The sequence below is a fragment of the Capra hircus genome, chromosome 1, assembly GCF_001704415.2.
Source record: "Capra hircus breed San Clemente chromosome 1, ASM170441v1, whole genome shotgun sequence".
Taxonomy (NCBI): domain Eukaryota; kingdom Metazoa; phylum Chordata; class Mammalia; order Artiodactyla; family Bovidae; genus Capra; species Capra hircus.
The window spans coordinates 27,833,971-27,860,502 of NC_030808.1; the positions used below are offsets into that span (position 1 = coordinate 27,833,971).

General features: G+C 36.7%; 1 protein-coding gene across 1 annotated transcript in view; it reads right to left on the reverse strand.

The window, feature by feature from the left end:
* GBE1 (1,4-alpha-glucan branching enzyme 1) overlaps positions 1-26,532 on the reverse strand; it is a 310,726-nt gene that overhangs the window by 9,991 nt on the left and 274,203 nt on the right. Inside the window, exons 13-15 of the mRNA XM_018054118.1 lie at positions 23,558-23,742; positions 21,798-21,928; positions 102-219 (exon numbers count right to left, since the gene is read on the reverse strand). Coding sequence (XP_017909607.1) covers positions 102-219; positions 21,798-21,928; positions 23,558-23,742 — 434 coding nt within the window. The remainder of the gene's footprint in view (positions 1-101; positions 220-21,797; positions 21,929-23,557; positions 23,743-26,532) is intronic.

Consider the following 26,532-nt stretch of genomic DNA (forward strand, 5'->3'; position numbering starts at 1 on the left):
CATGTTGCTTACTTGCTGAAGAGTTGTTTTCTTGGACAAAAAGACTTTGAAAATACAGAATAAATTTAAATGAAATGAAAATACCTTAAAATCTTACTTACCAAAAGAGAACAGGGACAGTTATTATGTTCAAAAGGTTCCGAGAAGAATTCGGTATTGTGGTCCAGTCTCTTGTGTCCTCCGTATTCTGCTGCATCTGAATCGAGCACAATTTTGTACGTACAGCTCTTAAGGAATTACAACAGTTCAGGAGTTGAATGAGACATTATATAATATGTCTGAGACAGGATTTAGTAGTGAGTATTCTGAACACTGTTAAATGATGATTTGTGCTATGTTCTCATTTCTTCTCTACTATTTCAGTTTCTCACGTTTGAAAGGGGCTTTGTAGGCTCTATAGTCCACACCCCCATGGGACCTTTGTTAGCCTTTTATCACAGCCTGGCACATGATCATCCATACCTAGTAGTGAAGAATCTACTTTCTTCTTTCTGCAACCAACCAATTCCATTTTTTAGAAATTCTTCTCCATGTTGAGCAGAATTTTGATTTTGTGAAAACTTTTTCCACCCAGAAAAGCCATTAAGAATAACTTCAACATACAGTAACTTTCAAATATTTAATAATAGCTATGCTATCTCCATTGGTCCTCTACATATATTACTAAATACTTATTAAATAGAATCCGACAACCTTCGATCATTTCTCATTTGATATGGCTGTTTCTCTTTTCCCATCTCTGAATCCATTCTAGTTTGCTAGATCCTGGTTGACAAAGTGAGGAACACAGAAGTGAACTAAGGGTGCACACGTGTTCTGAAGGCCGAGCACCCTTGGTTACAGACACATGCTTCTATTAATGCACAAGCTCATATAAACATACTATCCATTATGCCACAGGATTCATGTTGTAATCATGTGATCTGCTACAATTTAACACCTGATTTTTCACAATGAACTATTTGTATGGTGAGGTGAAGTCGCTGAGTCATGTCTGACTCTTTGCGACACCGTGGACGGTAACCTACTAGGCTTCTCAGTCCATGGGATTCTCCAGGCAAGAATACTGGAGTGGATTGCCATTTCCTTCTCCAGGGGATCTTCCCGACCCAGGGATCGAACCTGGGTCTCCCTCATTGGAGGCAGATGCTATGGTAGTAGTATTGTATTTATTTAACTTATATGTGCTTATTTAACTTATATGCAGAGTACATCATAAGAAACGCTGGACTGCAAGAAGCACAAGCTGGAATCAAGATTGCCGGGAGAAATATCAATAACCTCAGATATGCAGATGACACCACCCTTATGGCACAAAGTGAAGCAGAACTAAAGAGCCTCTTGATGAAAGTGAAAGAGGAGAGTGAAAAAGCTGGCTTAAAGGTCAACATTCAGAAAACAAAGATCATGGTATCTGGTCCCACCACTTCATGGCAAATAGATGGAGAAACAGTGGAAACAGTGGCTGATTTTATTTTTGGGGGGCTCTAAAATCACTGCAGATGGTGATTGTAGCCATGAAATTAAAACATGCTTGTTCCTTGGAAGAAAAGTTATGACCAACATAGACAGAATATTAAAAAGCAGAGACATTACTTTGCCCACAAAGGTCCATCTAGTCAAGGCTATGGTTTTTCCAGTGGTCTTGTATGGATATGAGAGTTGAACTATAAAGAAAGCTGAGTGCTGCTTTGAAGAATTGATGCTTCTGAACTGTGGTGTTGGAGAAGACTCTTGAGAGTCTCGGACTGCAAGGAGATTCAACCAATCTATCCTAAAGGAAATCAGTTCTGAATGTTCATTGGAAGGACTGATGCTGAAGCTGAAATGCCAATACTTTGGCCACCTGATGCGAAGAGCCGACTCATTTGAAAAGACCCTGATGCTGGGAAAGATTGAAGGCGGGAGGAGAAGGGGACAGCAGAGGATGAGATGGTTGGATGGCATCACCGACTCAATGGACATGAGTTTGAGTAAACTCTGGGAGTTGGTGATGGACAGGGAAGTCTGGCGCACTGCAGTCCAGGGGGTCGCAAAAAGTCAGACACGACTGAGCAACTGAACTGAACTGACTGAGTTGACTGAGTATTGTATTTATAACAAAAGAATAGCTATGGTTACTATGTTCAAATTTATACTCAGAATGCCTAGAAATACTTGGTTAAAAAATCTACAAGTACATATACATGGATACTTGGAAATTTAAGTTTCTTCTAGCTTAAGGAGGGAGACAGATGGGTGCCTAGGTGCTTTGCATTTTCCTGGTATTTAATCTCAGAAATGTTTGTATATTTTTATTACAGCAAAGGCTGTCACATTTAAAGTACATGGGGATAAGAAGCTATGACTATCATTTTCATTCCTAGACCTTTAAGAGATGCAGATAGTTGCACCATAGGAATTTTGCTGGGAGTGGTGACTCCATTTCAGTCAATCCAGGTCAGTCTACTCTAATGCAAATGTAACAATCAGCATGTTAATGAGTTTAAAGCAGAAGGAGAGGGACAAAGACTGAATTCAAACGATGACTACAGGGCACAAGCATATTCTAAACATACTCACATGATTTGAGCATGTGATTTATTTACTGGAGAAATATGGACAGGATAGCCAGAACAAATCGTTAGAGACATGGTAAATAAATGAAGCCCTGTGGTATGAAAGGAACTACTAAAAGAGAAGCTTAGCTTTTGTTCTTCATTCTGGTGCATGAAATACTTGCACGAATCTTCAAAAAGCATTAAACAAAAACAAAAAGAGTACAATGCAGTTTAGAGAATAAAGACCTAGAATTCATTCTGAAACACCTTCAGAAATACATCCATTCAGAAATACTTACTCAATTATTAAGTTATTGGTTAACAATACAGATTATTGGTAGTAGTGACTGAAGAAAGGAAATATATCATGAAAAGCACTGATTCCCAATCTGTGGATGGATGGTCACTGGCCCTTGTGTTATCATAAGAGTCTCACAGAATAAGTAATTACCTTATTATAAGGGACTGGGATTCTATATATACAGGTGTGAAGACTAAATTATGTGTTCTTATACCCATTTGCTACTATATTTCAAAGAATGTGCACTTTTTTGATTAATATGACATAGAGGCTTTTCAAAAGTCACAGAATTTATAGTAAGTTTTTGCCTATATATTTTCTCAATGAAGGATACTGAAAGAGCAATTGTTATATAAGGATCAATAGATTTTTGACATTGAAAGGGATCATCACACTGAAAATGGTAAGAATCTACTCACTTAATGTATATAATTTATAGCTATAAAGGAAAAGCCATAAAGTTTCAAAACATCAGTTTAGACCTATTTCTCTGATCTATAATTTAAAGAAAAAAAATTCTGCTGTGGCTACTTTTGGAATGTCTATATTACCCAGCGACTACAATAACTTCCTTTAGAAAACACAACCCTTAATTCCAGAAATTCCAACAATTTAAAACACTAGATTAAAAGTAATGATTGTGACAGAGCTTTATAATTGTAAATTACTATATTACTTAAGAATCAGGAAACCCCATCTTTTAGGAACACTGCTTAGAATAAACATTTCTAAAAGGGTTATCTGGGCAACTGGATTTTTGTTTTTCTCTTTTCTCATTCAGGCATTCCCTCACTCCCTCTTTCTCATGTGCACACGGGCACACACACAGATGACACACATGACGTGGGACCCACATAGCACCAACACCCCTGCAGAGCCCTGCCCTGTCTGCCACTAAAGAATATCCCTCTGAAAATATAACTCAGAACTAGTTTACCCTTATGTCTTCTTCAGAGGGTTTCCAATTCCACAGTAGATAAATGTTGCAGGACATCTCAGCACCTCCACGTCTCTTTTGTTCACAGCTGCCTCACTATACCTAGCAGACTGCCTTCTCATTATAGCTTCTCAGTACATCTCTGAAACTGATATTCAGGATGACAATTCTGATTCATGCAGAAAGGCCAAATTACATGTCTTATATTTTATATTAGAGGAACGTAGAAGAAATTATTTTTCCCATTCACCTAATAAATACACACAATGTAGGAGGCTCTGTGCAAGATATTAAAAAAATGACTAAGATGTTTTAGTTTATGCGCAACTCATAGCCTGTTAAGGGGAGATTAGAGACACATATGAGTGTCCATAAATAAAGCGGAAGGCAATATTCAGTGAGAGGCACAGCCAAGGAGAGAAGGTAGGATTGACAGTTCATAAACAAAAAGCTTTGAAGGCTGGCTCGACTGTTCAGATTTATTTTATAATTAAGGGTGAATACGTTGAAGCTTTGTGAGAAAGCTTATGCTAATCAAAAACAAACAACCAAAATTAACCTGAAGGTGGAGGGTAGAATAGAATGAACAAGGGAAAGACTAAGTCAGAAAAACCAGCCAGGAATCTAACAGTGGTGGTTAAACTTGGATAGTACAAATGGAGAGACACACGTAAACCAATGAGGTTTTTTTTGGTATGTACAACTGATGGTACTCAAACGGGAAACATGCCCAATCTGCGGAAACACTTAGAAGGGGAAGAGTTATGCCCAAAGACACACAGTAAGTTTCGTGGCAGAGCTGGGATGTACACAGGTCAAACGTAGACTTAATTACCCTACTCTCTACAAGTGGATGCCTGTTTTATGCCAAGAATCAGGCAGAGTGTTTTTCCTGGCAGTTTCTTTGTTTAATTCTAATTTTGAGATTCTAAGCATAAAGAGGCTGGAATGAACATGGCATGAAGAATAAAAATAAGAGAAATAGATAAAGTGATATCCTAGTGTTTAATTAAGTTTAAAAGATTGGTGCTAAAGGACTGTAATTCTTTTTTTTTTAATTTTAAATATAGAAATTTTTATTATACATTATTAGTGACAGATCATTTCTTAATGTTACTTAAGGAGTCTGAATATCAGAGGTTTGTTGCGTTTGTTCTAGATCGACTTCTTTGCCAGCTGGTTCATCTGATCTGTTGTTTGGGGTATACAAAATGTACTTTGCTCAACTGGGGAAAATAGAGCAGGGAAAGAATGATCAAGATTTTATGGAGATTTTTTAAAAGGAGTTAAAATAGATCCCTATTCATTTGGATATCATTTTAAATATTTTGATTTCTTATTTTAAATTCAAGAGCTTCCTAAGTATTTGATATGTCTATCAACAGGTTGAAGTCGATACGAAGTTTTAAGCATTATTTTATAATCTATGTCCTTAAATTTGAACCAAGGAAGAGCCATGTTCTGAAGACCTGTACTAATAAGATTAAAGAACAGTGAAGGCATGAAGACTCTTAAATTCAATGGCTCTTCAAATACTTCAAAAGCTGCTGTGTTTGCTCAGCCACTTGATAAAGTGTCTGTTCAAAGTATAAGGATTTTGATGTAAGAAGTGCTATCATTTATACCATTCTGCACTAAACTCACTTCACTCCTGCTGATGAAACTAGGGAAATTTATTGTAAGGTACAAACCCTGAGGTTTCAGACTGAGTGACAATAAAAGGGGTTCTCTAGTGAGTAGACGACCATAAAGATGGCAAAGCTGGTACGTTACCATATATCTTTAAATCTAAGGCACCATCGATTTTAAGATTAATTATTTTATACAACTGCACTAAAAAGAAAAATATCACTACCATGCCAATCACTGTAAGACATATCCCAGTTGACATGTTAAAAAATGTACACTTAGAACATATGAATTTGGTATGCTACTTTCAGATATGACTCTTTTATCAACCCACCCACAGTATTATGATTGCAATAACTTTTGGGAGTTCAGTGATCCTAGCAGAGAGAATGTATTATCAAAGGCAGAGAACATTAGGTATAAAATTCTAAGGAACTGTAAACAAACATCTGGTAATCTAAGAACAGGTGGTAGAAAATAAAAATAATTTCATGTTTTTAACAGTCTAAAGATAACTAGCCAGCACAAGACTTGCCTCAGTGTTCTAACGTAATGTTCCTCCTTTTATGCTTCATAAATTGAATTTAATTTATTGCCAACCACAAGTCACAAATCTTGTATAGCATTTTTGCTGTATAGCATCTCAAATAGATCTGCCCCTCTATTTCATAAGTATACTTAAATTATACTTCATTTATTGTCCTGAACCATAGACCAGGTCATAAATGACAACCTTTAGTTTGCTCTCTCTGGTCTCTTTCCAAATACAGAAGTAGCAAGACCTGGTGATGTGCTGCTGTGTATTTTATGGATGTGTATGTGTGCTAGAGCGAGGCAGGTGCATGTGTGCGTCTGATTTAGGCATTTCTGTCTTTAGCTTTGTCAACTAGAATATATAGCAACTTAAAAATTCACCACTGGAAATAAGTTTTGATATTTTCATTATTTGTTTGAAACTATTTTATGGCTGTGGGCATTTATGAGTATATTACTTTCAATAACAATATCCATTTAGCTTTTTTTCTCTACCTAACTTTAGTTTTAAAAAACTCCTACAATATTATAGTATTTCTAAAATAAAATTAAAACAGAGGGTAATATAAAAATAAATAGGAAATTTACTACTGAATATAGTCAAAGTATATTTTAAATTATAATGAAAGGCAAATGGAGCTTCCCTTTAAGGGTACAATATATTTTTTAAAGTTCTTATTCGTTTACATTAAAATTTTATTGTCTTTGCAAAAAGGATCAAATTCAATATATGAGCTATATATGAATTCAAATTTGTGAACACTGTCTTCATTACAAGTTTAAATGACAACCATATGTTTTAATTAAGTGCAAAACAAAAGTATATTTATAGTATAGTTTAGGATGTGCTTCTTCCATGAACAGGTTTCTGACTTTAGCCTAAAAAATAAACTCTAGTCCATGCAAATTTACTTCCTTAATTATACATTCTTAGAAACTGTACAATGCAGAATAGCAATAAAACAAACTCAAAGGAGGAGGGACTCAAATATAATCTACCACATTAATTTATGGGTTGCTATGCTTTTTGAAATGCATTTTCACGCAAATTATTAGTTTATTCTTAGGCATGCTTAATGACATACATCAGTAACAGCAAATCAAATGATAATATAAAATATTGAGCACTACATATTTCTCTATGCAAATAAGGATATTATTCTAAATACTTTACAGAATTCTTTGACTAACCTAATTAGGAACTTTTCTTTGTCCTAGAAGATTATATAATTGAACTAAAAAATGTCATTTTTTTCCTCAGTAACTCAAGAAAAGAAAATAACAAAAAAATATGCTCACGCTTATAGACTAACTACCCTCTAAAATTTTTGCTATTTGCCTGTGCCATTAATGCTTAGCCAAGGGTAGTGGTTTAGTTGCTACATCCTATCCAACTCTTGGGACCTCATGGATGGTAGCTCACCAGGTTACTCTGTCCATGGGGTTTCCCAGGCAAGAATACTGGAGTGGGTTGCCATTCCTTTCTCCAGGGGATCTTCCTGACCCAGGGATCGAACCCGGGTCTCTTGCACTGCAAACAGATTCTTTACCAACTGAGATACCCAAGGAAGCCCCAAGGATTATCCAAAGAACTTATAAATTCAATTATTTGATGAAGCAATATTGGCTAGTGAGAACTGCAAAAGAGAAAAACAACAGATTTTTATACATCTTTCAAACACATGCTTTCTCATCAAAATGAGTTTTGACCATGCAGATGCAACATTTTTTACAAATATATTGTGCTTTTGAACTCAATTTTAACATAGGCTATAAAGAAACATCTTCACTCAAACTTATGTTAATATAGCCTTTAATTGAGTTCTATGCAATATATATAAAGGGAGAAGATCATTGGAAACTTCAAAATTCCTGAAAAATAATGAGAATTGCAAGCATAAGTAAGCATCATCTAAGCCATTTCATGCAGACAGACAATAGGAGAAAGCTTCCTACAACAGTAAAATACAGTGGGTGCATGGCTTTGGGGTCCAACAATTAAATTCTAGTCTGAGTTCTTAATTACCAACCATATGTGTCTTCCAGCAAGTTACTGAATTTCCTTAAAGCTAAGTTTCTCATTGTTAAAACTGGGATAATATATCAGAGGGTAACTGTGAGGATTCACAGAAACAGTGTACATCAAATGCTTAACAGAGTGCCTAGCATTGGAAAAAGTACCCAAGTTATTAGCTGCTCTTTATATTATTATTATTATTATTGGCCCTGGACCATTTAATCTGCTAGCTTAAGTGATGAAAAATGTAAAAGTATGTCAACTTAGTCTCTTACTTTTTAATCCAACTTTCTTTCTGACCTTTATTCCTCTTCCTTTCCTCCATGACTCTATTCTCACTAGAATCTAAACAATTTCCCTGTTATTTAAAAAGATTGAACACTGAAGCTTAACTGGACAGTACCTTGGCCTCTTTGAGGACTACACACTTAAAATTTTTATTTTATTTTTTTAATGATCCTCATGCTTTTAAGAAAGACTGAGAAGACTACTCTGAACATCTTAACTGAAAATTAAACACTTCCCTGGTGGCTCAGTTGGTGAAGAATCTGCCTGCAATGCAGGAGACCTGGGTTCGATCCCTGGGTTGGGAAGATCCTCTGGAGGGAGGCATGGCAACCCACTCCAGTATTCTTGCTTGGAGAATTGCATGGACACAGGAGCTTGGTGGGCTACAGTCCATGGGGTCGCAAAGATTCAGACACAACTAAGCGACTAAGCACACAACACACCCTCTTGCATTTGCCCCCATTTTTCAATGTAGCATTATCCACTTTTATCATCCTATAAATTTAATTATTATATTTGTTCTCTTTCTTTAATTTAAATAGATCTCTATAAGAGAGTTGTCCTTCTCTGCAGGCCCCCTCCTCCCCTCTACCTAGGACCTGGATTAATACCTGGCATATTTACTGAGTGGATCTTCTTTGCATTATTTTCCTATTGCAGTCTCCTCCCTGGGTTTTGATCTATGAGTACTTTCGCTAAACTTTTAAGAAATAATTTAATACTACTTCAGTCATAAAAAATAACCTTGAGTTTCTTCCCTTGTTTTATCTGTACAGATCTGTACAATATAACTTTTAACACAATGCCACTTCATTATAAAATTTTACTTGAGACATTTTAAAAGATTTCTTTTTCTTTCTTTTTAGAATAGTCACAACAGTTAAACAAATGCATGTCAGCTTGAAGCAATTAGTTCTCAAGCGAATAACTGATTGGTATGAGCCCTGGAGATAGACATTTTATATAATTCTTAGTTGAAGTGGGTAAATGATTACATGTTCACTAAAGCTGACATATACTCAAAGACTTGTATTATCAACCTGACTGGTGAGCTTTCTTTATACAGATGACTGAACTTAAGCACTGAACATCACAGTAACTTGTGAAACCATATATATACACACATATATGTACATTATATATATATGTGTATATATATATAATTTGGCAAGGCCAGGATATGCACTTAGGTATAATATTTTCTATCACTCTACCACCATCTGCCAGTTAAAGTCTGCAAAGTAAATGAACATTAAAATACTTAACCATTTGAAGGCTGATTCATTTAGTGTTAGTAGCAGAAACATCCTTTTGATATATTTGAAGTCAGAACTTATTAGCGGTAATGAATCATCAATATATTGGTACACACCAATTTTCTTGTGAGGGAAATCCCTTGGACAGAGGAGCCTATTGTGCTACAGTCCATGGGATCATAAGACATGGACATGTCTTAGTGACTAAGAACCACCACTACCATAGTCAATATATATGCTTCTTTGTATTTTAATTTTTAAGACCAAATAGAAAATCTAATACCTTAGGGCTTACTCAGTGCTTTAGAAAGGTAAATGAGAAGGCACTGAGCTAGCTTCCCTTGAGAAAGTGTCAAGCAAAGCCTACTGGAGTTTGTGGATGTGTGTATATGTGCCCAAACATGCATCATTATGCTGAGTCATTTCGGAGCACTTCTGGGCACATAGCCCATGCCTATCAAAATTTTCCCTAGGTTAAGCATTGTGAGAGGAAAGGTTCAAAGTAAACATTTCTCCATAGGCATCAAAAACATTGAGTGAAAGAGCTATAAACTCACAATATGTGATTGCTAATATATGTATTTCCCAGGGGTATAATAAATCTAGCATAGTACTTTACAAGCATTTATAAACCCATCATATTGGTTTAATCTTACTAGGCAGATGTGGAAGAGAATTACACATGGAAAGAGTAAGCTGCTGAGTTGTTTTTGCAAAGTGCATTTTTGTACAATTCAAAACAAAATCAACAAATGTTTTGGCTGTGATAGTCAAACATAAAGATAACTTACACAACTGAATGAGTAAAAACTCTGGCACATTTTGAATCGAATTCTATGTAGACTTAATTATTTATTTTTATAGTTATTTAACACGTATTGCATTTTAAAGGTCAGTTTTCATTATAGTCCCAAAGAAGGGCAATGCCAAAGATTATTCAAACTACTGCACAGTTGCACTCATTTCACATGCTAACAAGGTAATTCTCAAAAATCTGCAAGTGAGGCCTCAAGAATAGACTGAGAACTTCAGATGTACAAGCTAAATTTAGAAACGGCAGAGGAATCAGAGGTCTAATTGCCAACATCCACTGGATCATAGAAAAAGCAAGAGAATTTAAAAAAAAAATCTACTTCTGCTTTATTGACTATGGGAAAGTCTTTGACTAAGTGAATCACAACAAACTGCAGAAAATTCTGAAAGAGAATTTTTTCTGAGGAATTTTCCTGAGAAATCTGTATGCAGGTCAAGAAACAACAGCGAGAACTGGACATGGAACAACGGACTGGTTACAAATTGGGAAAGGAGTACATCAAGGCTGTATATTGCTACCCTGCTTATTTAAATTCTATGCAGAGTACAACATGCAAAATGCAGGGCTGGATGAAGCACAAGCTGGAATCAAGACTGCCGGGAGAAATATCAAAAACCTCAGGAATGCAGGTGACTCCACCCTTACAGGAGTAAGTGAAGAACTAAAAAGCATCTTGATGAAAGTGAAAGAGGGGAGTGAAAAAGCTGGCTTCAATCTCAACATTCAAATAAATAAGATCATGGCATTTGGTCCCATCACTTCATGCAAATAGACTGGGAAACAATGGAAACAGTGACATACTTTAGTTTCTTGGGCTCCAAAATCACTGCAGGTGGTCACTGCAGCCATGAAATTAAAAGATGCTTGATGTTTGGAAGAAAAGTTATGACAAACCTAGACACCATATTAAAAAAGCAGATACAGTAAAGGTCTGTCTAGTCAAAGCTATGGCTTTTCCACTCGTCATGTATGGATGTAAGAGGTGGACCATAAAGAAGGCTGAATTGATGCTTTTGAACTGTGGTGTTAGAGAAGACTCTTAGATTCCAACTGGAAAGCAAGGAGATCTACCAGTCAATCTTAAAGGAAATCAGTCCTGAATATTCGTTGGAAGGACTGATGCTGAAGCGCCAATACTTTGGCCACCTGATGTGAAGAGTGGACTCATTGGAGAAGACCCTAATGCTGGGAAATTTTGAAGTCAGGAAGAGAAGGGGGCAACAGAGGATGAGATGGTTGGATGGCCTCATCGACTCAAGGGACATGAGTTTGAACAAACTCTGGAAGATAGTGAAGGTCAGGGAAGCCTGGAGTGCTGCAGTCCACGGGGTTGCAAAGAGTCAGGCATGACTGAGTGACTGAACAACAAAGTAATAAGAGCATATTTCTCAATTTTTACAAATATGAGACCCAGAAACACCTACTATCATACAAGTAACATGAGCTTTTGTGACATAAAAATGTTAGGGTAAGAGAATAAACTGAAGAAAAGAATGTTTCAGAATCAGAAAAGAATGCTACCACCATAGAAACCAATTTTCCCTTTGCTTTCCTTAACTGGACAAAAAGGAAGAGGGTTAGAAGCAAAAGTAGTGGACTGATAATTGACTCTCCCTAAATAATAAAGGGGATTTCCTTTGTGGTACAGTGGTAAAGACTGCCAGAAAATGCAGGAGACCCAAGACATGGGTTTGATCCCTGGGTCAGGAAGATGCCCTGGAACAGGAAATGACAACCCACTCCAGTATTCTTGCCTGGAAAATTCAATGGACAGAGGAGCCTGGAGGGTGGGCTAAGTCCATAGGGTTGCAAAGAATCAGACATGACTGAAGTGACTAAGCATACAAAAACAAAAGTAATAAAGCGCTTATCAGGAAAAATTACAGTAATGGTTATAATTTTACAGACAGAAAATAATGTTGTTTCAATTAGTGTTCCTATAATAGACATTTATTGTCTGGCAATAAAAGGTAATGGGGCTTCCCTTGTGGTAAAGAATCTGCCTGCAATGCAGGAGGTGCAGGTTCAATTTCTGGGTCAGGAAGATCCCCTGGAGAAGGAAACGGCAACTTATTTCAGTATTCTTGACTGGGAAATCCCGTGGACAGAGTAGCCTAGTGGGCTACAGTCCACGGAGTCGCAGAGTTGGACATGACTTAGCAACTCAACAACAATGAAAGGTAATATGACCAGCTTAAGTTACACATTCATTAATTAAATAATTTTACTTGATAACATCTAAAGAATGCTTTCCTTATTCAACAGTTCATATCATATAACTACCAAGAATATCAGGAAGTTTCACAGATGAATTTCACAAATAAAATAGGAATTAGGCATTTTTCCATTATTAGGGTAAGATACCACATTAATAGAACCAGAAATGGTTCTTGCACAGGGTTATAACTGAAACCACTGTTTCTGAGAACACATTGTTCATAGCTTTACTTTTTCCACTTTTCTCTGGAAAAAGATAACTTTCTTTTGGCATAGCATCCATATATCCTTAGGAGCCTTTAAACAGTTATAGGGAATCAGTAATTATATCATGGATTAATTTTAAGAAATCTTGTGGAATACTCATGGTACCATTTTCACATTTAAATGAAACACTGAGCCCTCAGTTTGACCCTGTGAGATTCTGAGTTAGAAAAGCTTAATAGAAAATGGTGAAAATAAAAATATCTCACTTACAGAAGAACCAAGCAGCTTTCTTGTAGGCAGGAGATATTCTGGGGTGGGGGGGGGGGAGGGCAGGGGGAGGGGTGCTAATTTCTACAGAGACCCAGAAGTAAAAGGTAAATTAACATTCAGTATTAGAGATTTATTGTAGATAATGAATGCTCTATTTAAAAAAAGATGTCATCAGATATAAAGGTGATAAATATAATTTATTTTTCAAAATAGAAGAGAACAATCTGTTCTGGACTGATTAAATAAAAGACTATTTAAAAAGAAAGCCAGATATGAAACCTTTCAGGCCAATGTTTCATTGTGGCTTTCCATCCATTAGTTTGCAATGCTATTCCACAGGAAAGGAAAAAAAATTACTAAATGAGATAGTAAGTGTAAAGTGCTTGTAGCATGCAAAATGTAAAAAGTTTGGAATAGATGGTAGATCTTATTATGAAAGTCTGTTCAGCAAGTATTCTGACAGCAGACTCCATAATTTTAAATTCTACAAAATCATGATGTATGGAATTTATAATATTTTATCAACTTTTTCCTACCATTTAATTAAATATCTGTTCTAAGGGGAAAGCAATAATTATATAAATCTTTGTGTCTTAATTAATTAATTTTAAACAACTTCAGAGCTTTTCCACCTTGAGAGAGTCCTATCCTTCATCTATCCACCCATCCATCCATCCATCTGTCCATTCATCCATCTATTCATCATCCACTCATCTGCCCATCTCTCTCTTCATCATCACCTATCCATCCATCCATCCTTCCATCAACAATTTAGTTTTATATTTACCTCATACATTCCAAGTAAAAATATAATTGCTAATATGCAGGTAAGAGAGATATTCAGTCTTACCGGGTATCTTGGAGTCAATTTCCATATAATAATACCTGAATATTCATTGGAAGGACTGATGCTGAAGCTGAAGCTCCAATATTTTGGTCACCTGATGCAAAGAACGGACTCATTGGAAAAGACCCTGATGCTGGGAAAGATGGAAGACAGGAGGAGAAGGGGACAACAGAGGATGAGATGGTCGGATGGCATCACCGACTCAATGGACATGATTTTGAGCAGGCTCCGGGAGTTGGTGATGGACAGGGAAGACTGGTGTGCTGCAATCCATGGGGTCACAGAGTCAGACATGACAGAGCAACTGAACTGAATACCTCCTTTCACAAACTGGTAAAAAATAATTATGCTAGGAACAAATGTTTTCCCCTTATTAGTGCTACAACTCTCAGGGGAGAATGTAATGTTTTTATAGAATGCAATAGTATTTCTGATTTCTTTATTACCCAGAAGGACAAGAAACAGAGAAGGAAAATCTTGACTGAGATATTGTTAGATGAATTTCTGGAACCAGAGGAGACCATCACTGAGCAGTTGAGCTATGAACCAAAAACAGAAATGGTGTTGAATGTCTCAGAAGCACTGAGACACTGAATAGCACTCAGTTACTAAAAAAATCTAAAAACATATGTGTGTAGTAAGGGCTCACTCATTATTCATTACTGCCTATAGTCTTATGAACATATATTAAGCCAATCTTGAAGTGTTACATCAGTTACAAAATATTTTTCGTACTTTGTGATTCATCTCATATTTCTGAGTAGAGAAATGAAGCTAAATCGTAGGCTCTTTATTGCCAGTGGAGGTGGGGTTACACATTTGTTATTATCATTAAATCTCAGCGATTTCTGGACCGGGTTTAACAATGAAAAATTACTGAAAGTACCTCTAGGTAATGTTTAGCAGTATCACTTTCATCTTGAAACTTAAGAAGGAGAACCAAGGCCATGAGTATATATCCATAGTGAAGCTATTGAAAAAAAAGAGGGACTTTAATATAGCACTGTTAGTAGGATTATCTGCCCCTGTTCACATAAAGAGCTTCATCACTATATGGCCACACAGGGGAAAAGCACACACTTTCTCTCTCCTCACATATGCAAATGTGTTCAAAGTCACTATATAGATCTTTTATCAGAAACACATATTTCTTTAAAAAAATTTTTTTTAATCAAAACTTGGTAAATGTGGAAAAGTATAATGTTAAGCTCTACATTTTTAGTCCAGAAATTAACCTTTACATATCAAATCTGAATAGAATGTGGCCATCTAGCTAATTCTAAATTAAGTACTTTGTTTTTATCTGCTGCACAAAGCCCAGATTCTAATAAACACAGAATGTTACATAACCGTGCTTCAAAGGCTCCTGTAAACTAAGCAACTCACAGCCACATCTCTGCCTTCAGTGATCACACTTCAGTGAATCATCCAAGTGACCTTATTTGCTCATAAGAAACTCTGTGTACAGGTTGCAAATGTCAGTGTCTGAATTTACATTTTAAAAAGTACATCTTGCAGCAGTTTAATGAAAATATTGCAAAGATCTTGAGTCAGATCCAACTATTTACTCATCTGTTCCCCTAGTTTTAAATATTTTTGGCCTGTATTCACATAGTCTTCACAAGCCATACTTGATGATCACTCCTCTAAACATTGCCATATTGTAACAGTTTGAAGAGCCATTTGGAAAGGGGGCTGCTATTACACTGTTATTCCCACACCCACCTCAACAGCATGCTGACAAAAGATTTGAAAACATTTGATACTGGTGTTGTTTATGCTCTTGGAGTGATAAGAATCTGTATCTACCAAGACACATACTTTATAAATGATCTATGAGGGGTTATTACATGAATATATCCCAGTAAACTTAATTGACGTGATGTACCAGAAGAGTCTCACTTTGAACAAAGAACTACAGCACATTTACATTCTCCTCCAGAATGAAGAGAAATCACAGTAATTGACCTGAGTCAATTATTTCATGTTTCATTCTTTAAAAATACTTTTTTTTTTCTTTTCTTTTGGATGATGATGACAGGGGTCATGGGGAAGAATTCGTTGGGAAAAATTTGTAGAGGGTGATGGTGAGGTACTGACGGAACCTGATGGGAGAAAAGCTCATGCCATGACATTGTGTATGATTCTCTCATGCTACCTGTTCTCTCAGAACTATAACAAAATCACTTTGAACATTACAGAAATAAATCAGCATCGCTCACGTCACTGTTACTGCCACCACCGACCACATGTATGCACCATGGATGGACAGAAAGAGGAAGAACTTGGGCTTTGTAACACACTGCTCGTCCTTCACCAGTCGTGTGCTGGAGGAAGTTAGTTATATAAAGCCCTCATTTCCCGTTCAGTCACATGAATCTAACACAACTTACCTTACAGGGCACCTAGAAATATTAAACTAGATTTTTTTTAATGGCTAGCAAACAGAAGGACCTCAAAAGAGATCCCCTATACCCACACTTCCCCCGCTACATCCCTCAAAATGAGGCATCATCATTTGTGTTACTCAAAATGGATTAGAGAGAGTTTAGCTGGGTAGAAAGAGTCTGCCCTTCGGGATTTAGCAGTCTTCCTTTTGATTCAACATTGATTTGATAATGGTCTAAGTGAAGAAATGTGACCATAGAAATAAAATACTGATTCTGATACTATAAAGGGAATTATGTTTCTTTCTAGGTGGCTCAGACAGTAAAGCGTCTGCCTACAGTGCAGGAGACCTGGGTTCAATCCCTGTGTCAGGAAGATGTCCTGGAGAAGGAAATGGCAACCCACTCCAGTACTCTTGCCTGGAAAATCGTATGGACAGAGGAGCCTGGTAGGCTACAGTCCATGGGGTCACAAAGAGTCGGACACAACTGAGTGAGTTCACTTTCACTTGTACTTTCTACCCAGTGAAACAATGTAAAATCATAAACAAATATACCACATCGTACAGCATTTTGTCTTCCTGAGCATGTAACTGTGAATGTACCTCCTTAGCCAGTACATTGGGTCTCAGTTCTGTTTTACTCCCGTTACTATCCACTGAATGGAAGAACACCGGTGACTATTACACTGAAGATTAGTGGATAGAAAGACCAATGCGAGACAGTGCACCGGCAAAGTAATTTTACTGTTGCTATTTTTTGTTTGTTTGTTTTCTAGAATAATCCTGCATGTTCCTTTCACAGAAACGAAACTATGTCCTTTAGCAGTCACCATGAAGACTGGGTTCAAAACCTTAGTAATACAAAGCAGATGCCCCTTCAACCTTCCAAATTTATCATCTTATTTTGAAGTGACAGCTGAAAGTACTCATAAAGTGTTGCTTCTATTCTGCCTGGCATTGCCCCCAAAATAGCTCTCTTTACAACAGTTTCTTGGAAAGACAGTCAGCTCATATTCTACACAGATATGAGTGAAAGTTGACGTCTTGCTATTTGATATATAGGATACACAGGTTCAAAAAAATGGAACTATTCAAGAATTCAGACATGCTACCAACTGCAGGTTTATATTTCATAGTGACAGAGGAAGTTCAAATGACTTCTTTAGAAACTTTAAATTTGTTCTGGTACCAAATCCTGCTTTCCTGGGAATTAAAAATTTGATGAATTTCTTGACTTGATTAACACATCCAATCTTGCCTCTGTGGATCCTTCACAGAGGAAATCTGTATTCAATTCACTGGCTCGGTAGTTGGAAATACCAATGGCATAGAATTCTTTGGTAAAGTCAGAAACTACAGCATAGAAATACCAATATTTTTGCACTTCCTATTCCAGAAATGATTCTATAATGCTGAACTACAATGTTGTTTAAAGGTATAAGAATAAAGTCAGAAAGATGGAAGACCAAAAAGAAATGAGACTTGTACAATGCTAAGGATAATAAAAAGGACTGTGTAAGCTAAGCAAGAAACAAGAAGAAGCTGAAAGAAGAGATCTATCTACTGCTTAGGGAAGGTGGTACAATCATATCACTAATATTCTAGTATTCTCTTATCTTATCTATTAACAAGTGAGAGGTAAAAATCATGCTCAATATTAAATTTGGGATTTTAATTAAATTAGCTGAATAAATAAAGAGTAAGGGAGATATGTCATAATACAAGTACACAGAAAAGAAAACTAAAACTTTTTATATGAATGTGAATAAGAGCAAAAAATGTGATGGCTGCCAGAAAAGCTGGTGTAACTTTAACTCCATTGACGAGAGAGAGCAGTCTCAAGACAAGAGGAGGTAATGGGGCACTCCATGCCATACTTGCCAGACTGTTATCTGGAATATTCTGCTGTTCCGGAAGCACAACAAAGAGGAAAGTGAACAATACTGGGTATATTTTGATAAGAGAGACATGATGCTAACAGGTCTGGAAAGCATCACAAGAATCTATTAAAGAAACCAGAGGTATTTTTGGTCTGGAAGAGGGAAGACCAGGGAGAGGCGGTATTGTGAGGAACAACTTAAATGCCTTTTTGATCTGAATAGCTGTCATGTAGAACAGGCATTGGCCCCAGAGTATAGATATAATACATTGACATGTAAGGCTATATTAAAAAAAAACAACAGAAAATAAACCTTGAATTGTTTACCTTGTGGAACAGTGAGAGTCATAGGACTGGAAAGTGTCCTAATGACAGCTATGATTTGCAGAGGAATATATAGATGGGATTTCTGCACTGAACTGGGTCATCAGAGTACAAGCCATCACAAAATCCAGAAGATTTTATAATTTCAAGCTAAGATTTAACGCTGACAGTATTAATATGTAGCTAATTAGAAAGTATGATTTCAGGTATGTTGGAAATGCTCTCCTGCTCTCTTTCCCTCCAAAAAAAAAATACTCATTATTTAAAAAATATTCTATTAGATATCTAGTTCATTAGGTCCAGCATACTTTTGAGTATTCAAGGAGACTGGTTATTAAAATGCAAATGTCCTCAGAGGAGGCAATAACATATGGGAATTAGTTACAGCGTGTTGACAGAAAGGGAGGAATGAGAAAGGCAGCCAGAGTAAATAAGGCCCAAGTGGACACAGATCAGCAGGAGACAAAATCCTTGTAATAAAAGAAGCAACAATATTTTCAAGGTTCTCTTAGAGGTGCAACAGATGACTGAGGCTGCAACTATGCCTTCTATGAAGATATGGCCCAATTTTCCAAGATGTGTATATCACTACAACACATAATGTATACATTTTCTGTGGCCACTAATATGAAGTGTTCAGTGTTTATTAAAATGGAAAGCTTCTGTATAAAAGGTGCTTTTAGACATTTAAACAAATTGCTAAGTTTTGAAAGATTCAATTTGTGGCAAGGTGTATCAAAGCCAAACTAGACTTTCACATACAGTGTAACTTTGTATCACAAAATGAAATTAACTTTTGGGTGGGTTTTGTTTAATAAAATATATTATATTATTATATGTATTTCATTTAATAATATTTGTTAAATCACACAGACTTCAGACAGGAGTTCAGTGTAGCTTAAGCCAAGCTTTTCTCCTAAACAACATCACTGAAATTCCATTATTTCCATTTGTTAGTGATCCTAATGAAACTCCAAAAAAAAAAAAAAAACAACGACAACAACAACAAAAACAAAACCTTAAACTAGTTAAAGGGAATTAAAATCTTCTATTATGTGATCACAATATATCTTTTCAGTTTAATCTCCAAGTACTTTTTGGGTCATCATTCTCCCAATGAATCTATTGTATTGTCCATTATCTAAGTATAGGCTATGATTTCCAACAGCAGGAATGGCCTTCCTCAATTTTTTCTACCATAATTTTATCTATTTCTCAAGGTCCAGGCTTTAAGGTCTTTTCTTAATCAATTAGTCTACAAATCATCTCTGTCTCTCTCTCTCTGGGATATAGGCTTAAAAATCTCATTAGCCAATCAATTACTCAATCTCTGTTTCTCTTTCCACCCCCACCCTCACATTTATTTCTTTTTCTTTTACTTCCCCTCTGTTGTCCCATGGAAAACTCCTGCCTCATCTCCTGTACTGCATCGTGCCTTTCTTCTTAGCTTGGGTTTATAAATCTCTTCTCTCTGACTTAGGGTCAAGGGCAGTGCTTAACTACCAAACACTGCAGTAGACCCCAAGTGTTCTGTAAGTGCATTTTGGTTTAATAATAATCAAAATTACAGTTTGATTATATGCCATTATTAGATACAGCAGGATCTAGTCTAGGGTTTAATACTTGAGCAGTTTGTCGCTAAGAAGGCTTATGTATGAGTTGCTACATGTCTAGCAGCTGTTTGTATTTCTTCAAGGAGATGGTAAGAACAGTTGCCTCCTGAACAGTACAGCTCTTCTTCAGGGCAGACAACCCCGTGACACTGATTTCCATGATCTGAGCAGTCTCTGTGTTAACTGGGGCATATTTAGCCACAGCAATAGCCTTCCCTCCTACATGCTCTGATGTCCTAGGGGATGGGGTGACTGGGGAGGAGCAGAAAGAAGACAGGGAACATCTTTCACCACCTGAAGCGTCCCTGAGCAGCACCAGCCTGCTACTCACCGGACATCGTGGCCTTTTCCTCCTTACGGCCAGAGAAACATTGTCTGGACGACCACTTCCCCAAGGAGGTCGCTTCCTGGAGGCTCAGGGGGTAATTCCTGATTAAGCTACTCATGAGGAAAGCATTCTCCTCCCTAGACACTTTTTTGGGGATAAGTGACTGAATTCTGGTCAATGGAATACAAAGGAAATTTGCTAAAGTGACTTAGTTCCTAAAAACCATACAAATCTATTTGCCTTTTGTTGTGTCTGAAGGTGACATTTGGAACCAAGGCTGTTGTCTTACAACTTTATCAGGTGACACCCTTTGGACACTGCTGGCACCCTGAGAGTTGGAGGTGGGAAGGCCAGCGGACCAGGGAACCTGATGATACTGTCACAGTGCTGGGGTCACTTGACCTCAGGGTTTCCATTGTTCGGCAAAATGCACTTTTCCTCATTGCTTGAGCCAGTTGAATAGGGGGGTTTCTCTTACTGTAGCTAGACAAACCCTGGCTTGTAAGAGATCATGCTGGCATCAGGCATCTTCCTCCGGTGGCAGACATTAATCACTATCAGGGCTTCAGGGGAAGAGCACATTCTTTCTCCTGCTTATTTAAAAATCTGCGCTGGGTTGTTATTACTACATCCTGAATCTGTTGCTTTTTTTTCCCCATGGATTGGGTAAGTCCTAAACTCTTTCAAACACATGCATGTTTCATTTCGTAACAAGGATCACACTTCAGATGATTAATATTTGTCTTCTTCACTAGTTTAAAAGCTCGATGAAGGCCGTGACTGTATCTGCCAGGAAAATTCCTGTGTTTCCAGCACCTCACACAGGGCTGGCATGCAGGTGTTCAATAAATAGGTGCTCATAAAACATCTGTGAAATGAATGAATGTATGAGTAAATGAATGTAGACAGTATCTGAACATTCTCCCTGATATTTCCTTTGCTTACATCTCTCATGCCCTGATTTCTTATCAATTCAGACCCCCCGCAAAAAGTGAGCTATGTCTTTTATTTTAGAAGACAGGAAAAAGAAAAGAGAAGGAGGCCATCTTTACAACTACCATTTACTCACGTATTCCATGGAGAGGGGAAAGGAGATGACTCTCAGCGGCAACTTATAAAATATTTTCATAAAAATAAACAACAATCACCTCCTATACTACACATTATAATATTAAAATATTACTTAAGAGAATGTTCATAATCATACTTTTTAGAGCCAGAATGGAGTACAGGATTACTTTAGTGTAACTGAACTGAGCAAAGATACATTAACTATTTCAAGCCCTTCAGTTTTCAGATGAAGAAACTGAGAGCTACTGTCACCAAGATCAGCATTAGTCTTTCTTACACTCTATGATGTAATAAAAATTGAATGACAGTCATGTTCACTGGTAACAAAAAGGATATTTTCCTGGCAATGTTGTTCCAACTCGGTAATCAGTATAGCTCTTGCTTGGATGAAAGTTGAAGATGAAAAGAAGACTAGCTCTCTCAAAAGCAATGATCTTATTGTCTTCATGCTTTTCACTCACATGGGCCTGGAAGAATTAACACATAGTATATATACAAATAATAGCCAGATGCTGCTATAAGTAAATTCTTTACAAAAAGTTGGGGTTTTTTTTTGTCTTTATTAACAGCCTTGTTATTAAGCCAAAAATAAAAGTGCTAGCATGTTACATTTTTTGAACCTGTTGAAATTTTGCCATATGAAAATTTTGCCATATCAAGGCCAACAGCAGTTTCAAACATTGCTTACAGAGTACACAAATCTCACCAACCAATTCCCAACCTCAAACAAAACACAGAGGATTAGGTTTTAAGTAAAAACATAGTACCGTGTTATACAGAAAGCACTTATGTGTGTGTCTGTGTAAGTATATTAGAACTACTTATAAGTGTATTTTCTTTAAGACTTTTGTTTTAGTCTCTAGATTAACATGTGAAGGCACATCAAATTATTTTTCAAAATATACTGTAACATTGTTATTATATCCAGATTTCTGAAGTTGAATTTTTCTTAAAAACTTTACAGTATTGCATGGTTTTGTCAGATTCAAAAGCAACCAAAACTCCAAATCTACATTTTTTTTTTTCTTTTGGTCTAATGAAAGAGAGTTTCAAAAGCAATTACAACATCTACAAGCTCTCTTATTTTCTACATCACATTTTACGGTAGGCAGTGAGAAGCTTTTGCTTTTTCAACCCTACCCACTTCCGGCCCCAGCTCTGAGAGGACTTATTTCCATGCGTGTCAGCAGCACTACTCTTGGTAATTTAGAAATGTGAGCTAAGGCTCTAGAGTAAACAGCATGCCTTTTGGTATTCAACATTGTTCCTATTGAAAAGGAGCATCATTTTGCTCTCTCTTCTGGAAACAGCACTATGAATAAATGCGATTAGGGCATTCGTGTCATGTAGCCAATCTTCCCGCATGTATAAGTACCTTTGTTCAACCATTGAAAAAAAAATCAGAGACACCAAAGTAAAAACACATCAACAGTAATTTCAAACGGCACCAGTAAAAAGTAAATGGATTATAAGTAACACATACTATATGCTAATTTTTGCAAAGGGGGAAAAAAAAAAAGCCTGTATAAAATTTTCACCTGTTAATTACATTTTCTGAAACTTACTGAAAAACTGAGACGTTAATTCCAGAGGAGAGTCAGCCCCATGAAAAATACGAAACAGCATGCAGGTATAATGGCATCTATTGAAGTGACAAGTTAGAGGCCAGTAAAGGAAGGGAAAGTAAGAATAAAGAAATCTCCATGTTGTCAAAGTAGTTTCATTATGACAGCATAATTATTTATATAAAGAAGAAACAGTCAAAACAATTAAGATGTTTCCACAGCAATTTCCAAAATGGATTCCATGTGGAGCTTTTGTCATTAGTTTTAACCAACTGAAATAAAAAGTACCAAATTTAAACAACAACGACAAGCTAACCAGGAAAGTAAGCAGGGAATTATGCTGAAGATTTTCGTTATCTACTGGGGAGATTTTGGTGACATGTTTTGACAACCTGAAGTATGTCACAGGGCACTGTGCATGGAATAATAGAGTGCTGTTTAAGAGATCTGCATATAGATTTAGGTCAATTGCCATTCTAAGCATGTACAACACTGGTGACTAAGACATAACACTGAGAGTAAAGAGCTTACCTGTGGAGCTGAAAGCCAACCATATCTTTCTTCCAATTTATTCATATCCCTGTCAAAGTTATTCAGGAACTTATAGCGGAGAAGATCATCATCAGTTAAATGAAACTGCCTTCGTGCATAATGGTAGCTCTCATTATTTCCTTTTCTTGGGAAGTCTAACCATTCAGGATGCCCAAATTCATTACCTGCATTTGAAAACAAACATCAACATCATCTGGTTAATATTAGCATTTCTTATTAAGATATCTCAATAATTAAATGTTTAAAAGTCCTTGAAATCAGTTTAGGTTAATTTACTACAGCTATGCCCTGTGAAATATGCACAACTCTAGTTTAGAAACAGCACAGTCAAGCACACAATACTGCCAGCATTTGGACTCAAAAGCCCAGGTCCGGTTTCAGCCTGGCCACATTCCTTTTTCCACATATCTCTCTCTCTTTTTTTTTTTTTCCATGTGCAAACTGAAAACAGTATCTCTGTCATACTTATTTCATCTCTGAAATAATCTCTGAAATCTCTGAATCATTTTCAAAATCTCTTACTTCTATAATCTCTGAAATCTGTACCATGCTTTGCAATTTCCAAAGGTTGTATGTACATTATTTTTTGATCCTCCAAGGACTCCCTATTATATCCATTTCACAGATGAGAAATACAAAGCTCTTGACAGTTAAGGGATTTTCCCAGCCTCACACAGATAGTAACTAGAAAAGCAACCATTAAAATCTAGTTCTTCTCATTAAAATCTAAAGTTCTTTCTACCTTATCCCATTAGGCAAGTACATTTTATACTTCAGGTTTTATACTTGGGGTGCTACAGAAACCCAAGTCATCAATTTTATTATTCATTTTTTCCCATTTATTTCTCAGATCTATGTGCCACCATTAGACTTATATCTTTAATTTAAATGTGGTATATGTGTGGGTATGTGCGTATGTGTGTGCATGTGTACACCTGGAACACTATGTTGGGAACCCATATAATATTATTTCTCATTGTAATGATGAGAACCAGAAACCTTAGAGGCTCTAAAATTGAAATAAAACAACACATACACATTACACATTCTTCATTCTGAAAATCAAATTTATATATTGGTAGTCTGATAGATTGGCTCCTGCTGTTTTCCTCAAGTTAGAGTTTTACTTTAGGAGAAGGCAATGGCAACCCACTCCAGTGTTCTTGCCTGGAGAATCCCAGGGACGGTGGAGCCTGATGGGCTGCCGTCTATGGGGTCGCACAGAGTCAGACACGACTGAAAGCGACTTAGCAGCAGTCTAATAGATTGGCTCCTGCTGTTTTCCTCAAGTTAGAGTTTTACTTTAGGAGAAGGCAATGGCACCCCACTCCAGTACTCTTGCCTGGAAAATCCCATGGATGGAGGAGCCTGGTGGGCTGCAGTCCATGGGGTCGCTAGGAGTCAGACATGACTGAGAGACTTCACTTTGACTTTTCACTTTCATGCATTGGAGAAGGAAATGGCAACCCCCTCCAGTATTCTTGCCTAGAGAATCCCAGGGACGGGGGAGCCTGGTGGGCTGCCATTGATGGGGTCGCACAGAGTCGGACACAACTGAAGCGACTTAGCAGCAGCAGCAGCAGCAGCAGAGTTTTACTTTATGGCTTCTTTTTTCCCCCTAAATATTAAACACTACTTTCCAAAAGTTGCTTATATTAGTTACTTTAATGCTGCAATTTTCTAAACCACAAATTTCTCCTTTGAGTTAGAAAGCATCATAGCTAACCCAAGTGTGTCCTACTGTAATTTAAATAGTTGCTAAGTGAAATAAGTGACAGAATAAAGACAAATATCATATGATCTTACTTACTTGTAGAGTCTAAAAAAGGCAACAACAACCAATCAACTGGGAAAAACAAGCTCATGGATAAAGAGAACAAACCTGTAGTTGCCTGAGGGTAAGAGGTGGGCAAAATGGGTGGAGTGTTAAAGGATACAAATTTTCAGTTATAAAATTAAAAAAAAAAGAGAGATGTAATGTATAGAACAGTGACTATAGTTAATAATACTGCATTGCATATTTGAAAGCTAGGAGAGAGAATCTTGAGAATTCTTATCAGAAGAAAAAAAGTTTTTGTAACTATGTATGGTGAAGGTGAAAGGGAAAATCACTCAGTTGTATCTGACTCTTTGTGACCCCATAGACTTTACAGTTCATGTAATTCTCCAGGCCAGAATACTAGAGTAGGTAGCCATTGATCTTCCTGACACAGGAATCAAACTGGGGTCTCCTGCATTGCAAGAGGATTCTTTACCAGCTGAGCCACCAGGGAAGCTACAGTGATGGACATCAACTGAACTTACTGTGATGATAATTTTACAATATATATAAAGACTGAGTTGTGTTGTATATCTGAAACTAACATAATGTTATGTCAGTTATACTTCAATAAAAATAAAGGCAAAAATAAGCTAGTACATTATTAGTCTAATAAATAAAAACTAAAAAGTTATAATGCAATTCACTATGACTTACTGTAGAGTTGCTTTAAATGGTGAACTCTGCTGAGAAACACTGCAGTTTACATTTAACTGTTCAGAACCATAGTCATAAAAATAAAAATAATATATAAACAAATAGGTTTGTAGCAGCTTCATAAAAATTAAACTGTCTGCAAAAATCTTCCTTAATTCTGATTCAGTTCAGTTCAGTTCAGTTGCTCAGTCGTGTCCGACTCTGTAACCCATGGACTGCAGCACACCAGGCTTCCCTGTTCATCACCAACTCCCAGAGTTTACTAACTCTAATTTGTAAACTAATTAATTAGTAAACCAATAAATTCTAATAATTCAGCCTAAATAATATGTTTTATGATGCTGCCTGTGTGACAGAGGAAGGAATCATATTTCTAAATCTGCAGGCCTTTATTTACTTTGGTTTAGTTGCTAAATCGTGTCCGATTTTTGTGACGCCATGGACTGCAGACCTCCAGGCCCCTCTCTCCATGGGATCT